Source organism: Chlamydotis macqueenii, chromosome 16 (genome assembly GCF_036417535.1).
Source record: "Chlamydotis macqueenii isolate bChlMac1 chromosome 16, bChlMac1.mat, whole genome shotgun sequence".
NCBI classification, from domain to species: domain Eukaryota; kingdom Metazoa; phylum Chordata; class Aves; order Otidiformes; family Otididae; genus Chlamydotis; species Chlamydotis macqueenii.
In genome coordinates, this window is record NC_141571.1 from 11,841,562 (window position 1) to 11,861,490 (window position 19,929).

General features: G+C 40.1%; 1 protein-coding gene across 3 annotated transcripts in view; it reads left to right on the plus strand.

Annotated features, from left to right (window-relative positions):
• The first annotated feature begins 1,469 nt into the window (after positions 1-1,469).
• The window catches only part of PHACTR3 (phosphatase and actin regulator 3), a 107,384-nt gene continuing 88,924 nt past the window's right edge, over positions 1,470-19,929 (plus strand). The window contains exon 1 of one of the 3 annotated variants that reach the window (XM_086760546.1): positions 1,470-1,884. In XM_086760546.1, the coding sequence (XP_086616672.1) occupies positions 1,776-1,884 (109 nt within the window). In that variant the 5' untranslated portion in view covers positions 1,470-1,775. The remainder of the gene's footprint in view (positions 1,885-19,929) is intronic. The other 2 variants (XM_086760547.1, XM_086760549.1) reach the window with 2 other exon arrangements.

A 19,929-nucleotide genomic window follows, 5' to 3' on the forward strand; every position in this document is an offset into this window, starting at 1 on the left:
AAAACCCAATTTACAGAACGCCCTTACTACCTTAATTTACTCCCTTGCGTTATGATACAGCTTAGATTATGCACATGCTGCTTTTTCCTTAGGATCTACCTTATACACAGCAAGAAGGGACAGTACTCATTGAATGAGAAACTCTTTAATATTTTGCTTTAAACCCTTTGTTCAATTTCTGTTCTTGTGACAATATTCAAGCTCCCTGATCGACGCAGCAGCTTACCCCAGCCGTGGGCAGACAAGACCAGAACAGCCTTGCTCAGATGGAGCCTTTGAAGAATTTTCTTATCAACTCCTACACTAAATGCAGGCCCACGGATTTATTTTTTCCAAAAGGTCCCTAAGCTGACCAAACTTCAGGGAATACATAGCCTAAAGGTGACTCCCAAATGAGATGTGTGCAGGTGGTTAACTTTGAAACTCCCGCTTCAAGAAAAAAGGCAAATACACTTCCCAGTGTGACAGATGTGACAAGTTTTGGGTTAAAACCCTGTCAAAATGTAAAGACACAACCTCACAGACCTGCTTTGTTTGCTCCTGCTTTCAGAAATGGCTAAACCACATTTGCTTTATATAAGATACACAAAATGTTTTCCATATATTTCTGCAACAACCAAAACGTATATGGATGAATGACCGTGTTATGGAAAATTTTCTGACACTAAGTTTCATCCCTAAAATTTGGCAAGTTTATTCCTGTCTTATGATCGGAACTCAGTCAGCTTCACGTATCACCACCCCTCCCAAGGCTGCCTAAGAAATCCACTTGTAGCTACGCACGTTCCTTAACGCCGTTCCATACAATGACCAAAGCAATGTTTAACACGCACTCCTCAGCCGTGCCCTGCTGTGATAAACGAGGGGGGAAGCTAACCAGAGCACTCTCTGGGGCTTTTCCCGGAGAGCGAGTAAAGCATCCCTGGTTCTCACAGGTCAAACCACCAAGACGACACTGCCTGCAGCACAAGATGGGGGAGTCACCTTTCGCTGAAGGAAAAATTCCGTAAAAAGTTATCCCCTTAAAACAAGTTCCCAAACCAAACGACTTAAACACCCCGTGTCCCCGGGGTCACCTCCGTCACCCCCAACACCTCCTTTGCCGCGAGCTCACCCCCGGCCCCGCGGAACCTCCCGCCGGGCTGCGTCCGGCCGCCGAGGAAGCGGCACCTTCTGACGACGCCCTCCGAACACCCTCCCCTCCTCCAGCCCCGGGACGGGACGGGACGGGACGGGCGCTCTCCACGCCCCCGTCACGTGCTCCTGGGCGGGGCAGGGCGGAGCCCCCCGGCCACGCGCACCTGCGGCGGCCCCCGCCTTTGTGCAGTGCAGGTGCAGCGCCCGAGCGCCCCCCCCGCCGTGACGTCACGCAGCCGCTCGCGGGGCACCATGGGAGAATCCCAATGTTTTCCAACGGATGCGCTCAGCATCGCGGCGGCTTGAGGCGACTCCGGGAGCGACGCTCGGGGGGGAGCGACCCGGGAGGGGCCGGGCGGGCGGCCCGCGCCCCGGCTCTTCCCCACCCCACCTCACCCCGCCTGGCAGCCATGGCCCACCCCCCTGGGGCGCTCGGAGCGGCCCCCTGAGCGCCCGGTGCCGGCGGAGCGCCCCGCCGCAGCCTGCCCACGGCGCCGGGGAAGATGCTGCCGCGGCTGGTGCTGCCCGGCTGAGGCCCCGCCGCCGCCGCGCCCCCGTCCCCATTGTCCCCCGGCCGCCTCCGGCTCCATGAGCGCCTCCTCCTCCCCCCGCCTCTGAATCTTCCCGCCCTCCACCTCATGGCTGCATCGGAAGAAGGGACCGGCTGCTTTCTCCCCCGAGGCAGGTCGCAGAGTGACCCCAGCATCCTCACCGACCCCGCGGGCTCCGGGGCCGGGGAGCACCCAGGTAACAGCCCCGCTCTCCCCGGGGCTATGGGGGGGCAAGGCAGGGGCGCGCCGGGATCATCCGCCAATTTGCAGCGCGCCTGTATCGGGCCGGCATTGGGAACGGATTTTCTGCAGTAAGTGCTAAAATGATGCGGTGCTCGTCCCGCGGCTTTGCCATCGCAGCCTTGAGGGGTCCCGGGGCCGCCCCCGGCCCTGGGGGAAACGGGGAGCTGGGGCGGCGGGAGCCCAGTCCGATAAAGCAGGCTGTTTGCATGGGGTCACCATGGAGACCAGGGGAAGCAGAGGCACAATTAAACGCTTTCTCCCCGCCAGAAGGTAATTTTCACTTCATGGGGAGAAGCGTAATCTTCTTACGAAGTGTAGGCACAGCGGGTGGTGCTGGGGGACACGGCCCAATCGCTGGTATATAAATAGAATGTTGTGATCAGAGATTTTTCTTCTTTAACAATGGCTAATGGCGTTTTCAGCTTAACTTCACTTTGAGGAATAATTCTAAACGTTTGTTGGTGGTGTAATTTCAGTAATTTCAGGTTGTCACAATTTAAGCAATGATGACCCCTTTAGAAAAAAAAAAGAAACAAATAGCTACATCACTTTGATGTGATGTGATTGCACGGAAAGGCACAACAAGCTGGAAGCAAAGGCTGAGAGCCAGTTTACTCTCAGTTTATCTGAACAGACAGTCATGCAAGAACGAGGAGGTTTCTTTATGAGAAAAGCAGCAATCAGAACAGCATAAGACAATGAATGGGGTGTTGATCATCACTGCCCATTACACTGAATTCTAAACTTAGATGGGTTTGGGTTAGGCGCTATCAGCCTGGAAGAGACAGCCGCTGGATGCAATTTTGGATTGAACTTTAGTTCTGACCTTTTTCAGATTACTGAGTAAATAAAATATTCCAGGCTTTTTCCATACACCTGCTATACCACTTCCTTCAGAGCCAATGAGGATATTAATATTTATGACTATTTTCAGTTCTTCTATTTATTTGTCTTATCAAGCAATTCTGAGCACCTTGCTCTGGAGTGAAATACAAATTAAATTAAGGCAAGCAGTAGATGATGTATCTCTGATGCCCAACTGTTCCGATACCCTAAGTGAGGGAACAAAGGACTCTTCTAACATGAACTGCTTGACTCACTCCCAGAGGGGCAATCTTGACTGAAAGAGGAATGTATGTTTCTGCCATTTGATTTCTGGAAGCAGAAGTGACTAATGAAAGGAGGGCATATGCAATCTCCCTTTTAATTCCTCTATATTATTTTTTTGCTACTGAATTATTTTGGCCTTTGTGAAATATACAACAAAGAAAGTAGACAACATGTCTGACAAACAGACAAAGATATAAACATTACTATGCTTTTTGTAAGGAGAAGGAACTATCAATACTAAGCAGCATTTTTTTTTTACTCTAATACAGACTTCATCAGATAAGACAGTGTCCCATTGCATGGCAGAAGCTATGCTGATATGCAAGAAAAGATGTCTTCTATGCTATTGTGTTATTCGTACAATATGTGGAGAGAAACAAAAGGCGATAAATACATACGTGTTTTGTCCAGATAGGAATAGTTAGTAGTAGAGTTAGCACATTTGGTAAGCTTTTCAGGTTTAAAATTTGTTTATCAAATAGTATTGAACATCTGTATGCTTCAAAATGGTAATAAAATGAACATAAATGACTTAATTTAAATAATAGTTTACCCTACAGTGTCGTAAGTAATCACTTACTATGAGCAACTGCATGCTATTGGCTACTCAAAAAACTGAAATACAATCTATACTATTGTAAGAATAATGTAAGCTAGATGACATAATTGTAATTTATCTTAACCATCCATAGGCTCCAAGTCAAAAGAAAGACTTAGGAGCACTAAACAATACATACAAAGTTTGTGTTTACATCCCAACCCTGCTCGCAGACAAACTACGTAGAGAAGTAAGTTTGAACATGTAAGATTCTCTGTTAATTTAAAAATTAAATGAATTATCATTAATATTTAAGTAACGCATTTAAATTATACAGACAGATAAGCCAATTAAAAATACGGATATAATTGAAGGATCACTACAAAAACATTCCTACTTTTATATGGCATTGGAAGGATACTATATTCCTACTGGAGATGCCCTCTTGTTTTGCAACATTTTCTTGAATGTGTGATGTGGTCAAGGATTATTCTGCACCAATTCATTTGGCCATGTCTACTGTAGGAAAGTATATTGAGGTACAAAATGTGGTAACAGCCTGTATTCTAAAGGTTTTTCTGGTGTTCATGTGGATTTGTTTAAAGTCATAATTTATATTCCTCTTCTTGACCTATACAATTACGGTATTTTTTTTTTCAGCCCATACAGGAAATTTCAGTGACGTAGCTGAGCATGTAGAGGCGACCATATATAGCTTTTCATGTATTTACCTGAGAAAATTATTCGGTAAAAAAAAATGCAATGCTTCATTTTCCTTTCTCTCTTGAAACACCAGCTTAACAGTAGTACTGACTGTACACAGCATGGTTACAAGACTTGGTGGCTGTCTTGCACAAGTTCAGAATCTTCTATCACTGGACCATGTAACATCTTTTTAGCTGATACTGAGTAATGTGAACATCAGATTCAAGGAACTCAAGATGAACAGACTGCAGATGGCAAGTGCTGGTTCACCTTCCTGTTGCTTTCATTTGCATTTTTTTTTTATGAACTATTGCTTGAGGTCAAATCCCAAAGGGAGCTTCCCATGTAAGAACAAAGCTGAAGTTTGGGTTTTGGGTTTGTGTTTGTTTGAATGTGGTTTTGTTGTTTGTTTGTTTGTTTTTAAAGAGCACTCTCTCTTCTTCCATCAAGAGCACAGAATAACTAAGTAACTGGCTGGTTCAAATAGCCTTAGATGTTGATTTTTGAGAAGTTTTGGACACTCACAATTCTGACTGATGCTAATAGAAGCTGCATTTACTCCAAGCCTTGAACAATCAGGGCTTCATGATAAGGCTTCTTATCTAGTGTGCTTTTCTTCACAAAATATTCACTGTAGGAATGAAAAACTATTTTATAACGTTGATTTACTAGAACAGATGTGATCTTTACAGACTACAGTGAATTTTATCACATGTAAAAAAAAACCTTAAAAAATTAACCCATGATCTCATTAAATGTTCCTGTAGTAAACAAGATAAACAAGGTGTTCAGTAACCTAGACTAGAGGCAGTTAATAGCTATTTATTCTAAAAGAGATACAAATCCACTGATTTAGATCCTTCACCTGCAACTTTAATTAAACAGCAGCTCCTCACAGTGATCTATTAAGACATCACAGTCATCCTCTGAGAAGAAAATATGAACTTCCGTTATCTTTGCAGGCTCTACTGACAAATAGATCATTTCCTCCAGCATTTAATGGTGCATATAGTTCTTATTGGCAGTGTAGAGAGTACTGGAAATAGTATAAGAAAGATAAGAAGGAACTGATGTTTCTTTGTTTAATTGAATCAGTTATTTTCCTCTTTAAGACAAAATAATGCATTCCAGCCTGTGATTTAAGTGAAATATTTTATGGCCACTGAGCAATATTTTATGAGAACTACTACAGTACAGTTAACACTGGACTTCATCTCTCAGTCTTTATTTAAGCACACTGTCACACCAAGCCTTAGAAAGGAATATGTCCTGAATTTGAGAAACACACATCAAAATATTTATGTCTTGCTTAACAGCAGCACAGTCTAGAGACAGTCTATAGTTAAAAAAGTGAATTTCATTTTTCTTATTGTGCCATGACTTAATGCTAGATTCACAGAAGAATCGCAATTAACACCACAATGAGAATTCTGAAATCCTCATAGGAAAGACTTCTAAAACCAGTAGCATCCTTCCCTGCTGCCATTAAGATATCTGTTTAAAGTCCCATTATTTTCACTGAGTTTGGGAGAAGGCCAGAATAACCAGTTGCATCAGATTTTTTCTATAAAGGTACAATTTAATTGATTGTAGATCTAGGGTTAGCTCTGAGCTGAAAAACTACTCTAGAAAATATCACATGCTGCCATAACATCAAGGGGAGTTTTTTGAGGCAGTTAAGAAAATGTAAAAGTTACAAAATACTAGTTAAGTTCTAATTTAAAAAATTAAAAGGTGACGAAAGATGATTTAGATGGCAAAAGACAGCAATCACTTAAGAAAACATAAAGTAAAGAAGGATTTCATTAGTTATAGAGATCATAGTTTTTTCCTTTCCCCTTTCTCTTTCCTCTCCTTCATCTTTCCCAGTAAGAATCAAGAAAGGAGAGTCTAAAGAGAGCAGGGGTATGAAATTCAGAACAGATTTCAGTATCAACATCTATTTGAAAGACAGTTGCAGGAAGCCAAAATATTGCTCTCATTATATCCTTCCAGCAGTCACAGGGCATAGAGAAGATTGACAATCTCATTTGATTTGTAGTCATAAAAGATAGGGCTCAACAGACTGAAGAAGAGCACACCATGTCAAAACTCTGTTATTACTTGAGCAGATACAGACAACCATGACAATGTGTGAAAATGTCACACTCCCTCCCCACCCCCCCACCAATTTTGGGATAATCCATTTTAATTTGTGTAAGTATACCTTGGTGCCATAAACCATATATATGAAGCTTTGTGATATTTAAAGTTCTCTCACTCAAGGTCAGAATGTTTCTGTTCAAATGCAACCAAAGGGTTCCCAGCAGAAACCGACTGTTCCACACATAATGGGGAGTACACTCAGGAATACTCAGGAGGGACTAGTTTACTTAATATCCCATACATGATACTAGTTTACTTAATATCCCATTATCCTTTTACATTGAAATCTAAATTTCTGTTCTGTAAGGCTTCTCAAAATACTTGTTATTTGTGGGAATGTAGAGTTAGAAAGGTTTTTTTAAGCCATAACACCAGAAAAAAATCATCACCGTATCACCCAGTACTGCATTGCGAGTTATAATTTAATGAATGGTCCATTGTGCTTTTTGGGAAGGTCTTCTTCTTTCTCATCAAATCCTCAATCCCTTGCTGGTCTGATCTAACTGGATCCCAAGTCCCTGTGATGCAGAGAAGCCTCAGTAGAAGCACAGAACTTTCTTTTTTTCCCCTCTGTCCCACAGTTGAGAGTCTTCTACCCCAGCAGCCCTCCTCCCTGTGCGTGACTCATACGCATGGCATTTCTTCTCCACCATTTTCCAGGAGGGAGAGTGATCTCTCAGTTTCTGGAGAGCAGAATGGGCACAGTGCACTTGAGCAAGCTGCATAGGTGGGACTTACTAGCTGTAGATTCTATTGCTCCAAATGTGTAATTTGAGTACTGCACGTACTTAGATGTGTGGCAATGGTGTGCTATCATTACGTTGCATATTACTCAACAAGATGCACGCTGAACACAAAGGGCTTTATGCTGGTTGCCTGGGTATTTTACTTACTGGAACTCTACTTATTTTATTTTTGAGGATTCAAAAGAGAGCTTAGTGAAGTTATGTTTTAATGCTACTTGTGCAGCAGTTAAATGAGATCAGTTAATAAGTATGCTGTACATGTTGAGGGCTGGTTTTAGGCTTTTCCAAGGTTTAACTGTTCCCAGTGTTTGGAGATTTGTATTTAGCCGAATATTAGAGTTCCGTAAATGAAACAGAGACCTTTGGGGGTAGAGGGGAAGAGTGTTTTACCATTCTCTTTTCTCCTAAATCCCAAGTTGGCAGGTAGTTAGAATGTTGCTGAAAAGAGACTTAAACTATTTAAACCTCTTTATCCAAGAAGTAGAAATAATGATTATACACCATCATAACCTGGACTGGATTTATGAGAGTGAGGTCACCATATCAGAAATACCTGGTGGTGTTTTACGAACTTTTTTTGCACCTATAGTTACTTCTGCATCCTTCAGTAATAACTGAGGGTCCTGTTTTGCTCCTAGTTTTACAATCATTGTTTTCTGAGCAGAAAGACTGGACAGAATCTCACTTTGAAATGCAGAAGCCCAAGGGACCGACACAGGGCAAATGTGCACTCTGCTCCCACATTACGGAGACCCAACACACGGCTATTCTGATATTCCAGGTCTTGTTGGTTCTCTTATTCTCAGTGCTACTAGCAAACCCCTTGGGACACGTAAAGGATTGGGTCTAAACTTGAGTATCAGAGTTAAAGCAGGTAGTTTGTCACATGTCAGTGAAAAGCTTTTTCACTAGTTACCTGATCCAACAGTTTCTATTATCTCTCGTTGAATCAGAATTAATTTATTAGTTCTAGAATGTCTTAACTACTGTATTTCCCCTAGTTCCTGGAATCCTTTCTCATGCACCAGAAGGAATCTAGTAACATGCACACAAGTTCTTTCTTCACACGTATGGTTGCACCAACTAAACTCTGGCATTAAAAGCAGCAGGGATGACATTGCACACTGTGCAAACAATGCAGGATTGATTTTTTTTTTTATTTTTGTATTGATATCTAAATAATGCATTTGCATCTTATTGAAGAAATTTTTGCATCTTAAGTATACAACCATCAAAGCAAGCTGTAGAAGTGAAAAAGGGTTTTTTTCAGAGTTGCAGTATCTCATACATCACACAAGTATTGCAGGTCTCTTATATACTCTCTACAAAGGGCATTTCTGTTTCCCTAGTTAACTCTTCAGATGTTTTCATGCATCATAAAAGAACTATCACAGATTACAAAAAAGATTCAGGCTCAGATTCTTCAAACACAGATGTCTTGTCTGAGAAATACCTATGGGCTATATTGGAAATAATGCATGATTGTGCCAGTTGCTGTGCAGCATATAAAGAGAAACTGTTCCCACTTTAAGTAGTTTGCAATCTTATTTGAAAAAGACAGAAAACTGAAAAAAACCCAAGCGTTTCTTATATTTTACATATGAGGAATTGGGCTGTAATTAAATGCCTTCTGAGAGTTTCTGCAGGAAGCCAGGGGCACCACTGGAAGTTGAGTCTGAATTTTGCAGTACTACTGTTGTGATAAATGCTGCTAGTCTAGATGTTTCAGAGACTACTTGTCAACTCATGGAAAAAACTGGAAGAGAGAAGAAAATACATTTTGTATGGAAAAGGAAATCTGTTCTTATTGTAACATTAGAGAACTTTGGTTTTTTATTGATGTATTTTTAAAAATGTAGCTGCAGTTTCTTGTTCTATGGCTTCCAGTGTTTCATATTACTGATAACAGAGAAAACAGTTTAGGCCAGTACATCTTGGAAATTTGATGAATTAAGGAAAAGAATTCTGAAACGCTCCTCTTTGCATAATGTTACACTGAGACAGTTCATTTAAAATCACAGGCAAGGCTGGTCTCTCACTTGGAGATATAGGACAAGAATTTTTATTTGTTAAAAGTCTTCAGAGATTCAGTCTTTGTGCTGAATATTGTTTCACCTAATAGGAAAAAAAAAAAGGCAAACCATGGGCTTTTCAAAGAGAGATGGACAGGGATTTCTAGTTACCTTTTAGTACTTCTCCTTCCTCTTTGCAATTAATTTACCTTCCAATAACCTTTTTTGGATATGAAGTAGAGGTAGTTTGGAACTTGACAGAGAACAGTTAAATCAGAAAAGATGTATTTGTCCACAGTTTTCCACCCAGCTTTGGGCAGATATATGTACACCAGTTCTAGTAAGGATAGAATTTAAAGAAAGAAAAGAAAAAAAAATGAAAAAAGGTATCAGTAAACAAGATAAACAAGCATCCCTCTTCTACGTTAGGCAGAATGGGCACGTGAACAGAATGGAAATGGTTCAGTCAATCAGCTACTCAATGGAGTACTGAAACCCTGTCTTACCTTTCTCTCTTTAATGTTACAGGCTTTTAAATGTTCGCACCACAGTGTGAAAAAGTAATGAGTTATAGAATGCTTGGAGTCACGTTTATCTGCAAACACAACTATTTATTTTTCACTATCTTTAATTTTGGAACTCTGTTTCAAGACTACCCAGTTTGTAATGTGTAATGAATGGGCTACACCATTTATTTTAATGGCATTTTTAAACCAAATTTGTGGCTTTGTGTTTTTTAAATTTAATACATAAAATTAATTACTTTGGCTTCTCCAAGCAGGCCAGATCTATATATACCAAAGAGTAAGTAAAGCTAGATATGATACCTTCATTATGCTTCTAAATGTAGTTAGAGTTTATATCTAGTGCAACGGAATCTTTGTGTCCATTAAATCCCATGCTTTTCTTTGAAATTCAACGTGATTTGCGGTCTAATGTATACACAATTTATACATGCCTTAGAGCACATCACTTGATGCAGGTCAATAGCTTAATCATAGAATGGTTGGAAGGGACCTTCAAAGGTCTTCTAGTCCAACCCCCCTGCAAGGAGCAGGGACATCCCCAACTAGATCAGGTTGCTCAGAGCCTCATCCAGCCTGGCCTTGAACACTGCCAGGGATGAGGCATCCACCACCTCTCTGGGCAACCTGGGACAGTGTTCTACAATCCTCATGGTAAAAAATGTTTTCCTAATATCCAATCTAAATCTACCCCCCTCTATTTTAAAACCATTACCCCTCGTCCTATCACAACAGGCCCTACTAAACAGCCTTTCCCCATCTTTCTTGTAGGCCCCCTTGAGGTACTGGAAGACCGCTATCAGGTCTCCCCGGAGCCTCCTCTTCTCCAGGCTGAACAGCCCCAACTCTCTCAGCCTGTCCTCATAAGAGAGGTGCTCCAGCCCTCTGATCATCTTCGTGGCCCTCCTCTGGACCCTTTCCAACTGGTCCATGTCCTTCTTGTGTTGGGGGCTCCAGAACTGGACACAGTACTCCAGGTGGGGTCTCACCAGGGCAGAGTAGAGGGGGAGAATCACCTCCCTCGACCTGCTGGCCACGCTCCTCTTGATGCAGCCCAGGATGCGATTGGCCTTCTGGGCCGCAAGGGCGCATTGCCGGCTCATGTTGAGCTTCTCGTCCACCAGCACTCCCAAGTCCTTCTCCTCAGGGCTGCTGTAAGCATTGCAATTACTTGTTCCCTGCATTTTGAAAGAGCATGGCAGTGTGACGCAGGTGGGTTGAGAACCTTAAATCTTGACCATCCCGAATTGTTTCGGCAGCAGAGAGAACAGGACAGTACAAGTGAAAAAACACACTCACTCCACAGTGTGCCAGGCCTCTAATGATGGCTCAGAGCAAGGGGGGATTTCAGGAAATGCTGCAGAAAAGGGGAGAAAAGTTGCACAGACTTTCACTGTCAGGCTTTGGAAATGACAGTTGAGATTGTTTGGCAAACTTGGTTCTGTACGCTTGCCTTCTCTCCAGTTGCCTAAATCCTCAGCCCCTTTTGGGTTGCTCACAATACTTGATAGTGTATGGAACCCTGACTTCATTGGGTTTATCTGAGGTTTATGCTTTGCAGATGGGACCTCTATGATTTTGTAAGCTCTGCATTTATGATAGAAGGAAAAAAATGTTAGTGGGGTTTTTTAATTATTTATTTTTTTAGAATTATAGCAGCTATGCAGACTGGGATTGCAGAGATTTGAAGGAGAAGAGCATCCTATTTTCAGATAGAGCAGTTCAGCTTAACTTCAGCTAAAATGTTTCCTTCCACAAACAGTTTCTCATTTGAATTTGCTCTGTGTTATAAGGCCTAGAAGCAGAGAGTAAGTACTCATATCAGAATATTAACTATGCAGAAAAAGCTCCAGAAAACAGAAAATGGAGCCTAGTCTTTCACTCATACAAATTCTCCATTTGTTCGCCGTGAGTTTTAAATGCCTAGTTTCTTGAGTAACTCAGGAAAATTAATGGAAAAATCAGAACTGAAATAAACTACATATCTTACTTCAGGTTTCCTATATGAGATTCTTAACTCTAGAGAACCTAGCAACCTATAATACACTGTCCTGCAAGTGAGTAACGTAAGCGAACTTACTGTCATCTGGGAATCCTCTACATTTAGAAGCAAAACAGAGATCCTGAAGAACATACTATTTTACTGTAAACTGCTGATACTAATACAGAATTGAATGGCATGATACAACAATTTACATCCTCACTAAAACCATGACTCCGCCAGATCTGTAATAGGAGCAACTATCAGCCATTGCCCGAGGCTAGTTTACTTCAATCCTTGCAGTAGTGGCTTTCTTAACAGATGACATGATCAGATGCGTATTTTCTTAAGGCAAACATAGGGTATGCGACCAACAGCTGTCAAGATAGATAGCAAATAGACTTCTTAGTGTTATGGTGTACATTTTCTGCTGTAATTCAACCAGAAGAATAAGCTGAAAGGAAGCCAAGTAAAAGAGATAATTTTAAAAAGTAAAGGTACAAAGAATAATAGAAATAGAAAATAGTAATAGAAACATATCCTGTATCTCTCTTCTTTATTTCAAATTATCTTTGAAGACAACACAGGCTGATCTGGAAAACTGGCATTCCTCCTGTCTCACTGAGTTGGTGCTTTCCTACATTCTCTTGTTCTCTAGCGAACCAGTAGAGCTGACTGCAACTTTTAAATTTAACTTTTGAGTCTATTTTATCTACAGTCTTTTTCACTTTTCTGCTGTCTAGCCTGAGTTTGTTCTGTTACCCAGCACTTTTCTTCTGCCTTAGCAAATGCAGGAGCCCCCTGCTCCAGATGCCTTTTTCCTGAATTATTCTTCAGGCAATAGCATGGGTGTTACTACTGTAACAACAGAGAAGCCAACAAAACCTGCTTTCCTATAGTTTCAGCATTTTCAGTCATCAATTTGATCTGAAACTTTCAAAAATCTCATTTATGACTTAAGACTGTATCCTCTATTGTCTAATGAATTGTCAGTCTGACTGAAAAATATTCCTTTAGGGCACTCAGTGTCTCTCCTGTGTGGATGCTTTGGTGCATAAGCAAAACTGACCTCACACTGAGGCTCTTCCTACAGGTAATGCTTAATAGGGTCACTAGTGTCTTTTTTTTTTTCATGAATTATATCCTTTGTTGACAGCTGCCAGTAAGCTCCAAAGTTACTGTGGGCAACGTGAGATGAAAAGTAATTAAATAATTCTTGTTTCTGAAAGAAGAACCTGGGAACAAAAACAGAAAAGCTGTTTTCAGTAACTTGCTGTTCCATTTATATTTTTCTTGCTCTCATAACTCTACTTCTAGGATGCGTTTAGGCTTTAGTCCAACACATCAAAGGTCTCTCGTTCTACTAAGCGCTTCGAAGAAACCTGCACTATGACCTGGGGCATTGCTCATCTATCTTGCTTGGGAAATGATGTTTTATATAATCAGCTCTCGTGTCCTGCACCTGCAGAAAATTCATTCCACTTCTCATCCTGGAATTTACTATTTATCTATTCCTCTTTTTGCTTGTTGAGCATTTTAGACATATTTTGGACTAACTTATTAAAAAAAACCCCAACACCACCCCCATCCCCCAACGCAAACAGAAAACACACTGCCAATAGCTTATGCATTTTGAGATCATGGTTTGTTTGGCTGCTCTAATGAAGTGATTTTAACAGAGTTAAGTTACTGAATATGCTCTAGCAGCTTAGACATCATCAAAATATCAGCAGAGAAATACACCCTACGTTCTTGAATTGGTATGTGTGGGATGATGTTTTCACTCAATCCAAAGGGACAGGTCTCAGAAGGAGAATACGTCTTTACACATAGGTATATGTATATATATTTCTTAGATATATATTTCTTATCCCAAGAAAAGAAATGTAAGGCTACTTCTGGTGGGTTTAATTAATTAGTTTTTAATTGAAATTCCCCTCCTACCTTCCCTCAAGAAATTCCCCTGCAAAGTGCCACCACAGCGTTGTAGAAATCATTTTTAGACCTTGGTAGCTGATGCAAACTTGTCTGAGAACAAAAACTACTCTTGAACAGATTAATCTAAATATACATATTCAAGTAGAAAAAAAAGCAGAAGTAGGTACTCTAGATCTTCAAAAATTGACTTTCATTTTAAGTAGTTTCTTGAAGAAAGAGGAGAACTTCAGGTATTACATAATGCCTTTTTCAGAAATACTGATTTTTAAACACCAGAAAACTTTTCTGCTTTATATTAATGATCTGTTTTTTAGCCCGATAGTGTCTGTTATATTTCTAAGTACAGACTTAGCAATATATTTTCTGATAGAAAGAGACAAGTCTAAGCATATCAGAGCCAACGGGAATGCATGCAGTGCAGGGATTTTGTTGTTGTTGTAGATTATGATATTCTCATAATACAAGAGAGATTACAGAAATATGGCATAGTCTTATTTTGTCTGACATTGTGAAGAAAGAAAGACTTAAAGGATTAGTCTTGGTAACTTATCTGTTCCTTTGCAACGTATTGTGATATAATAGGAAATAATGCAGTGCATATCCTGAACATGAAAGAGAGCCTCCGGTCAGAATCTCGTTAATGCCAGAAATTATTTAAAGCTAGCTAGCAGTCCCAGTTTCTGTCCCAGAAATGACAACACAAGATGTGACACCTCTTATTCTAACGCTACATAAGAGCGTATCATGCATATGATTAAGATATCATTCAACACAACTAATTCCTCAAGATTCACTTCTCTTCATTGTTAGAAACCTGAGGACAGCACAAGAAAGCAGGATTAGGTTTTAGATGGAAGCTGCTAATTTGACGGCAGGGAACGAAAGTATCTGACTACTTTCTTTTCCAATGTCTGTTGAGAGGGATGGGCTAAGGAGGCAAAGCGAACTGTTTTTCACTGAAGTAAGCTAAGCACTTAATTTACACATTCATTGGACACAAAGCTTCACTCACTGTGCTAACAAACCACCTTAATGAAGCCTTTGCACACCCACACACATTTATACGCATACTGTTGCTCAGCTTGCACCTGCAATGATGGTGAATAGATGTGTAATTGCATATGTAAGTTGTTGAAAGAGCAGCTACTAGGCAAGGTCTATATAGCTATAGTAAGTAGCTGCTTTCGTTCTCCACATTGCTGTGGTTGGCAACTTTTTAGAAGCTGTTTTACCACACAAATCCTGCTCTTCTATTATACAACTCTCAATGACTTTTCCAAGCAGCCTGTATGAGCTCTACAGGTGTTGGTACTGAGTCATGAAAATGTTGGGTAACTGCTCCATGGGCTCACCCCCCTTCCAAAGTCAGAGAGCTATGAGTCTCCCAGCTCCTATCTGACTTTGACAAGCCTAGACCAAGGACAAGTGCTAGAAGGCCAAAGTTCAAGAACGCTTAGATCTTACGGCTAGAGAAAGTTGTGTATAAGAGGCTGAAAACTAGTACTAGAAGATTCCCCTGCGAGTAATATTATGTGCTGAAATCTGCAAAATTTGCCCTGTATGTGTTGCTAATGGTAGTACTGCATTTCCTGGCTTACAGCTTCCAAGTCAGATCTTTCGGTCTCTTGATACCACAAACCAGTAATCCCATCTTCAGAGGGGCCACTAAAATCCTGAAGTCATACCACTTCATTAAACATACAAGCCATGTTCCAAACTTTAATATTACTATTATTGTGAAATTTGTAATGATACCATCTCAAAATTGATTTATTTTTTTTTTGTTCTCTCATTTCCCATGTAACATACATCTGTGCACAAAACAAAGTCATTGATAACTCGGATGTTTTGTATCCTCCAGAAATAGCACTGAGATTCCTTTGTAGGCTTTTTACCATTGCAACAAGCCTGACTGACCCAGTGCTCCTGCTCTCATCTTGTCATTTGGAAAGCTTTCAGAATCTATGACTTCAAAGCAACTGCTCTGAAATAGTATGTCTGGAGTGGTTTTAAGTAGTTGCTTTATTTCATTGTTGTTCTGCCCGTAACACATTCTACCTTCTGAGATGTGAAGAAGGGTTCATCTATTCTACTGCCATCTAAGCCTACTTAAGGTGACAACCTTGTTATTTAGGATTATTTCTTGTGACAGATGGGTTATTTACAGCAATTGTTTCCCAAAGATCTACGTAGTATCATTTTCATGAATTGTTGGCAGCTCTGGGATCACAAGTATCACAGCGTATTTGTTTAGTCTTATCCATTTATTTGCAAATCAGTGAATTCAAATTGGCTTCAACATCAAATTCCAATAACAGTGATGTTTGAATAGTAATTGCATTCTTCTTTCTAGAGTTTTGTCTGAAATTTAACAGTTCTAATCATACATTTTTAAAGGGCACATGTCTGTGTTTGATACCACCGTCCATCAGTTTGTTTGAGGAAAATGGAAACTCACAGTTGCACAGCTAAACCAGCGTGTCACTACAAAACTATTCGCACTATTTAAATGCACGGACATTGAACTGTGATTCTCTCTCAGGTCTTGTGCTATCATTTAAACCATATCCATTGAAAACGTATTTGCTGTGCATAATCACTGTTTAATTGCAGTATCTCATAAGAAGGCTATTTTATATAAGTGAAAATAACAGCATAGGACAAGTGTATGGTTTTCTCTAATAAACAAGCTATTCTGATTACCCTCTCCTAATGGCATAATTGCATTCTGTATGGTCTCTCCTCAGTAATTGCTCTGGTAATTACAGTCTACATGTAGTCCAGGTCCTGACTGGAGAGGAAGGGGTTTGGGTTTGGGGTTTTCTTGTTGATGTTGTTGCTGGAATCTGAATTTTAAAAGTATGCAGCTGGATTTTTCTGCACTGCATCTATGCTGAAGCTCTAGAGTAAGGGAGGGTAGCCATCAGGTTTTAATAATTTTTCAGGTTTTACCATTGCTGCTGAAAAAATAAAAATTGCAGCCTTTATGGGTGGGAAGAGGTGGGAAAAGGAGAGGTAAGGAGGGAACGGGAATTGTTACCTGTTTACTTTTGTATTTTGGTGTGTTTTCCTCTCAACATATTAGGTGAAAAGCACAACCCAAAGGGTAGTCTGGATTTCCTACATTTCCTTTCTTCATGGCTCATTTCACTATAAATCCATCAAGCCTGCAGTCACATCTTCAAACTAGCTCTGAGTGGGCTTAGGCGAGGCCAACCTGGAGCACCAACTTTGGCCCTAATGTCCATGTATAAGAGGTTGCTCAAACTTCAGCTATATTTAGGACTGAATTTCAGCCAATGAAGTACTACTCTAAGAGCTGTTGCTCTAAAACAATTTGGAATGTAGAGCCGAGGATGAAGCCATTTGGCTGTCGTAAGAGATGAGAACAAAGCTTTTACATTCAAGAGAATTTAGCTGTGGAACAACCTTGTAGAAGTACGTGGGCAAATCTAGTCTGATAGTCCTTAAGAAATATTACAAAGTCATCCTCATATTCCAATTTTTTCCACCAAAAAATACATTTACAGTTATAATACTCATTATATTTCCAGAATGTTCTTACCCTCCCTTCCTGAAAAGGATTCCAGAGAACCCAACCCCAACCAAAGTTTGGCCCCCAAAAAAGAGAAAAGCCAGGCAATTATGTCTATAAAGTAACTAAGTTATTGCTAATGGTTTTATGCTGAAAGCGCTCAAACACTTGGACCTTAGACAGCATTAAAAAAAAAAGTATATAACAGCTCTAAGAGAACACCCAAGGTTTGAAGGGGCCCAAGTAACCCATCCTGGTGATGTGACTAAGGCCTGATGGGAAGGACTGGAAGGACAATTTCACTGGTATTGCATGTGGAATTCTTGTTCTGTAAACAGATCAGTTCTGGGAATACTGCAGGAAAAAATATAGTTTGCAATTTGTTGTTTCATGATATGCACTTTGTTTACTATACAATAAGAGATTTAATGAAATGGCTTGGGGACTGAAACAGAATTTTTCAGCTATTCAAAATTTTTTAGCTGATTTAACCATTTACCTAGAATTGTGATGCAGAGCAAGTAATTGCACATGTTAATGGCAATTACAATAACTAACAGGCATAATTAAGTGCTTTGCATATGCACTCATGGGACTTTTGTGCATACAAATGATTTGTATATTTCAGCATCTGATTTTACAAATTTTCTTCATTGTATGTAAAAGAACTTTCTTTTATATGTTGTTGCCATGCCTGTTTCATTTTGCACGATATAGTCTACTAAACGTTCAAAGCATTTAAGCACACAATTACCACTGATACATATTTCAAGCAATGATTGTAATTGACTGAATGCTTAACCAGATTGGATGAGTAATACTTTTTTTTTTTTTTTTATCAAAGACATTGTTTTGTGTTTATCTAGTTCTTCTGTAGATAAAGGACTGTCTTATTTACTAGAAATATACATATTTCAGAAACATGGTTTTATAACTGAGCTTTGAAAAATCCCTTTATGGGTCTTTGGGGCCTTTCTTGAGAATCTACCTGTGGAAGAACCTACTTACTAAGGAGCTGACAGCACAGAGGCCAGAATTTGCTAGACTGCTTCTTTTCTTCCTTTGGTTTTGATTCATTACGTCAATGCTTTTTTTTTTTTTTTTTTTTTTTAAAGACTGAATAATTCATGCTACTAAATTATTACCCTATGGAGTGCTTATTCTGGAACTGCGTACCTTTAGGGTGTGATCATCTCCTCAGAAGCAGAATGTCTTCTTATTCCCATTTACAAAGGGCCAACTTTGAGTGGCACCCACGTTGTCCAAATGAACCAGAAACACAGGAGCTGTCATTAGGCTTATCCACTTTCACTTACTCTGTGTTTCTCTGCACTTAAGACAGTTCCTTTCCAGGGTAAGCCAGGTAGAGTCCTCCAAGAGACCATAGCTGATGTGACTGTTTGGTAAGGGAAGGGGATCCAATCCAAACAGGTTTTTCTCTGTATATCTTCACTTTTGGAAAATTTTGCTGAGATTAGCCTTCATGTATCTGGATAACCCATTTGACCATGAAATGGAAAAAATCTCCTAAACTGAGAGAATGAGCTTACATAGGAGGACAGTCCGGAAAATTTTAGCTATCTCACTGTATGGTTTGGCAGTTTTATAATGCAGCTAGACCTTTTTCAGGAAGCAGAATGCTCACTGCAGAAGAGAGAGCACTGATGATGGTTAAAGAGTTCTAATGATGCCTTTTGTGTACAAACAAAGTACAAATCCATTATATTCTGCTTTCATTTTATTAATTAGTCATTATCCAATGCACTATCAATTAAGCTGCTCTGAAGAAATTCTTAGTAGCCTCCTGTTCCTTTTATTCATAATAAACATAGCAGCCTCTGATTAAATATGCCTGAATCCTTACAAAAGGTTTAGAGGATACAACGTAGTCACCTCTTTACAGCACGACCCAAGGCTCCAATGACACAACTAACGCACGCTCCAGTGTGCGTCCTGAGTGGTCTTGTCCCAGCTCATACTGGTTATGGTTCAACCTAAAAATCAGTCTCCAGCATTGTGTCAATATACACCCTCCAGCTGTGTCTCACGTACGTATTTCTCAGAACACCCTGAGTCAGCCTGTGCCAGAATGAAGCATGTAGTAAAACCGAGTAACAATCCATGTTTATTAAAAGCACAAATTCTTATTTCAGAGCATTTGTAAATAGATGAAGTATTTAAATTCCCACAAGCAAGGTACCAAATGGTCATGTTTAGTCTGGGAACACACTCAAATGGTTCAATCTATTCTAATTTGGCTAATTTCTCCTAAAAGTTATAGTAGTCTCTCCCACTTAACAAAATTAGGCAACATCTGTACAAAGCAAGGTTTGAATAACCAAGCATATGTTTTGCACACATGCAAATAAACTTAATTAAGAGTTGCACTCAGTCATAGGGTGAACTGACGTAAGGTATTGGACTAGAACTGAGCAATGCCACTTGCGTTTGGCTGCTGAACTCATACAATACGCATTTTGAACACTGCAGAAATAATCAGGCAAGTGCAAGTTGATGATAGTGTCAGGAAAACCGTAATACAATCAAAGGGAATAGGCAGATAGAACGCAAGAAGGTGCAAATATATTACTCATCAGGAATTATTTGCTCAGCTATAATGGATATCGTTGAATCTAACTAAAACTGTAAGGGCTGTAGAAACAAATTTGCATCACTCAATAACCTTAATTAGTAACTTCTAATCTTCCTAAACTTATTGCTTTCTCAACCAGTAAAAAACCCAGACTTTTGCCTCTAGTTCCCC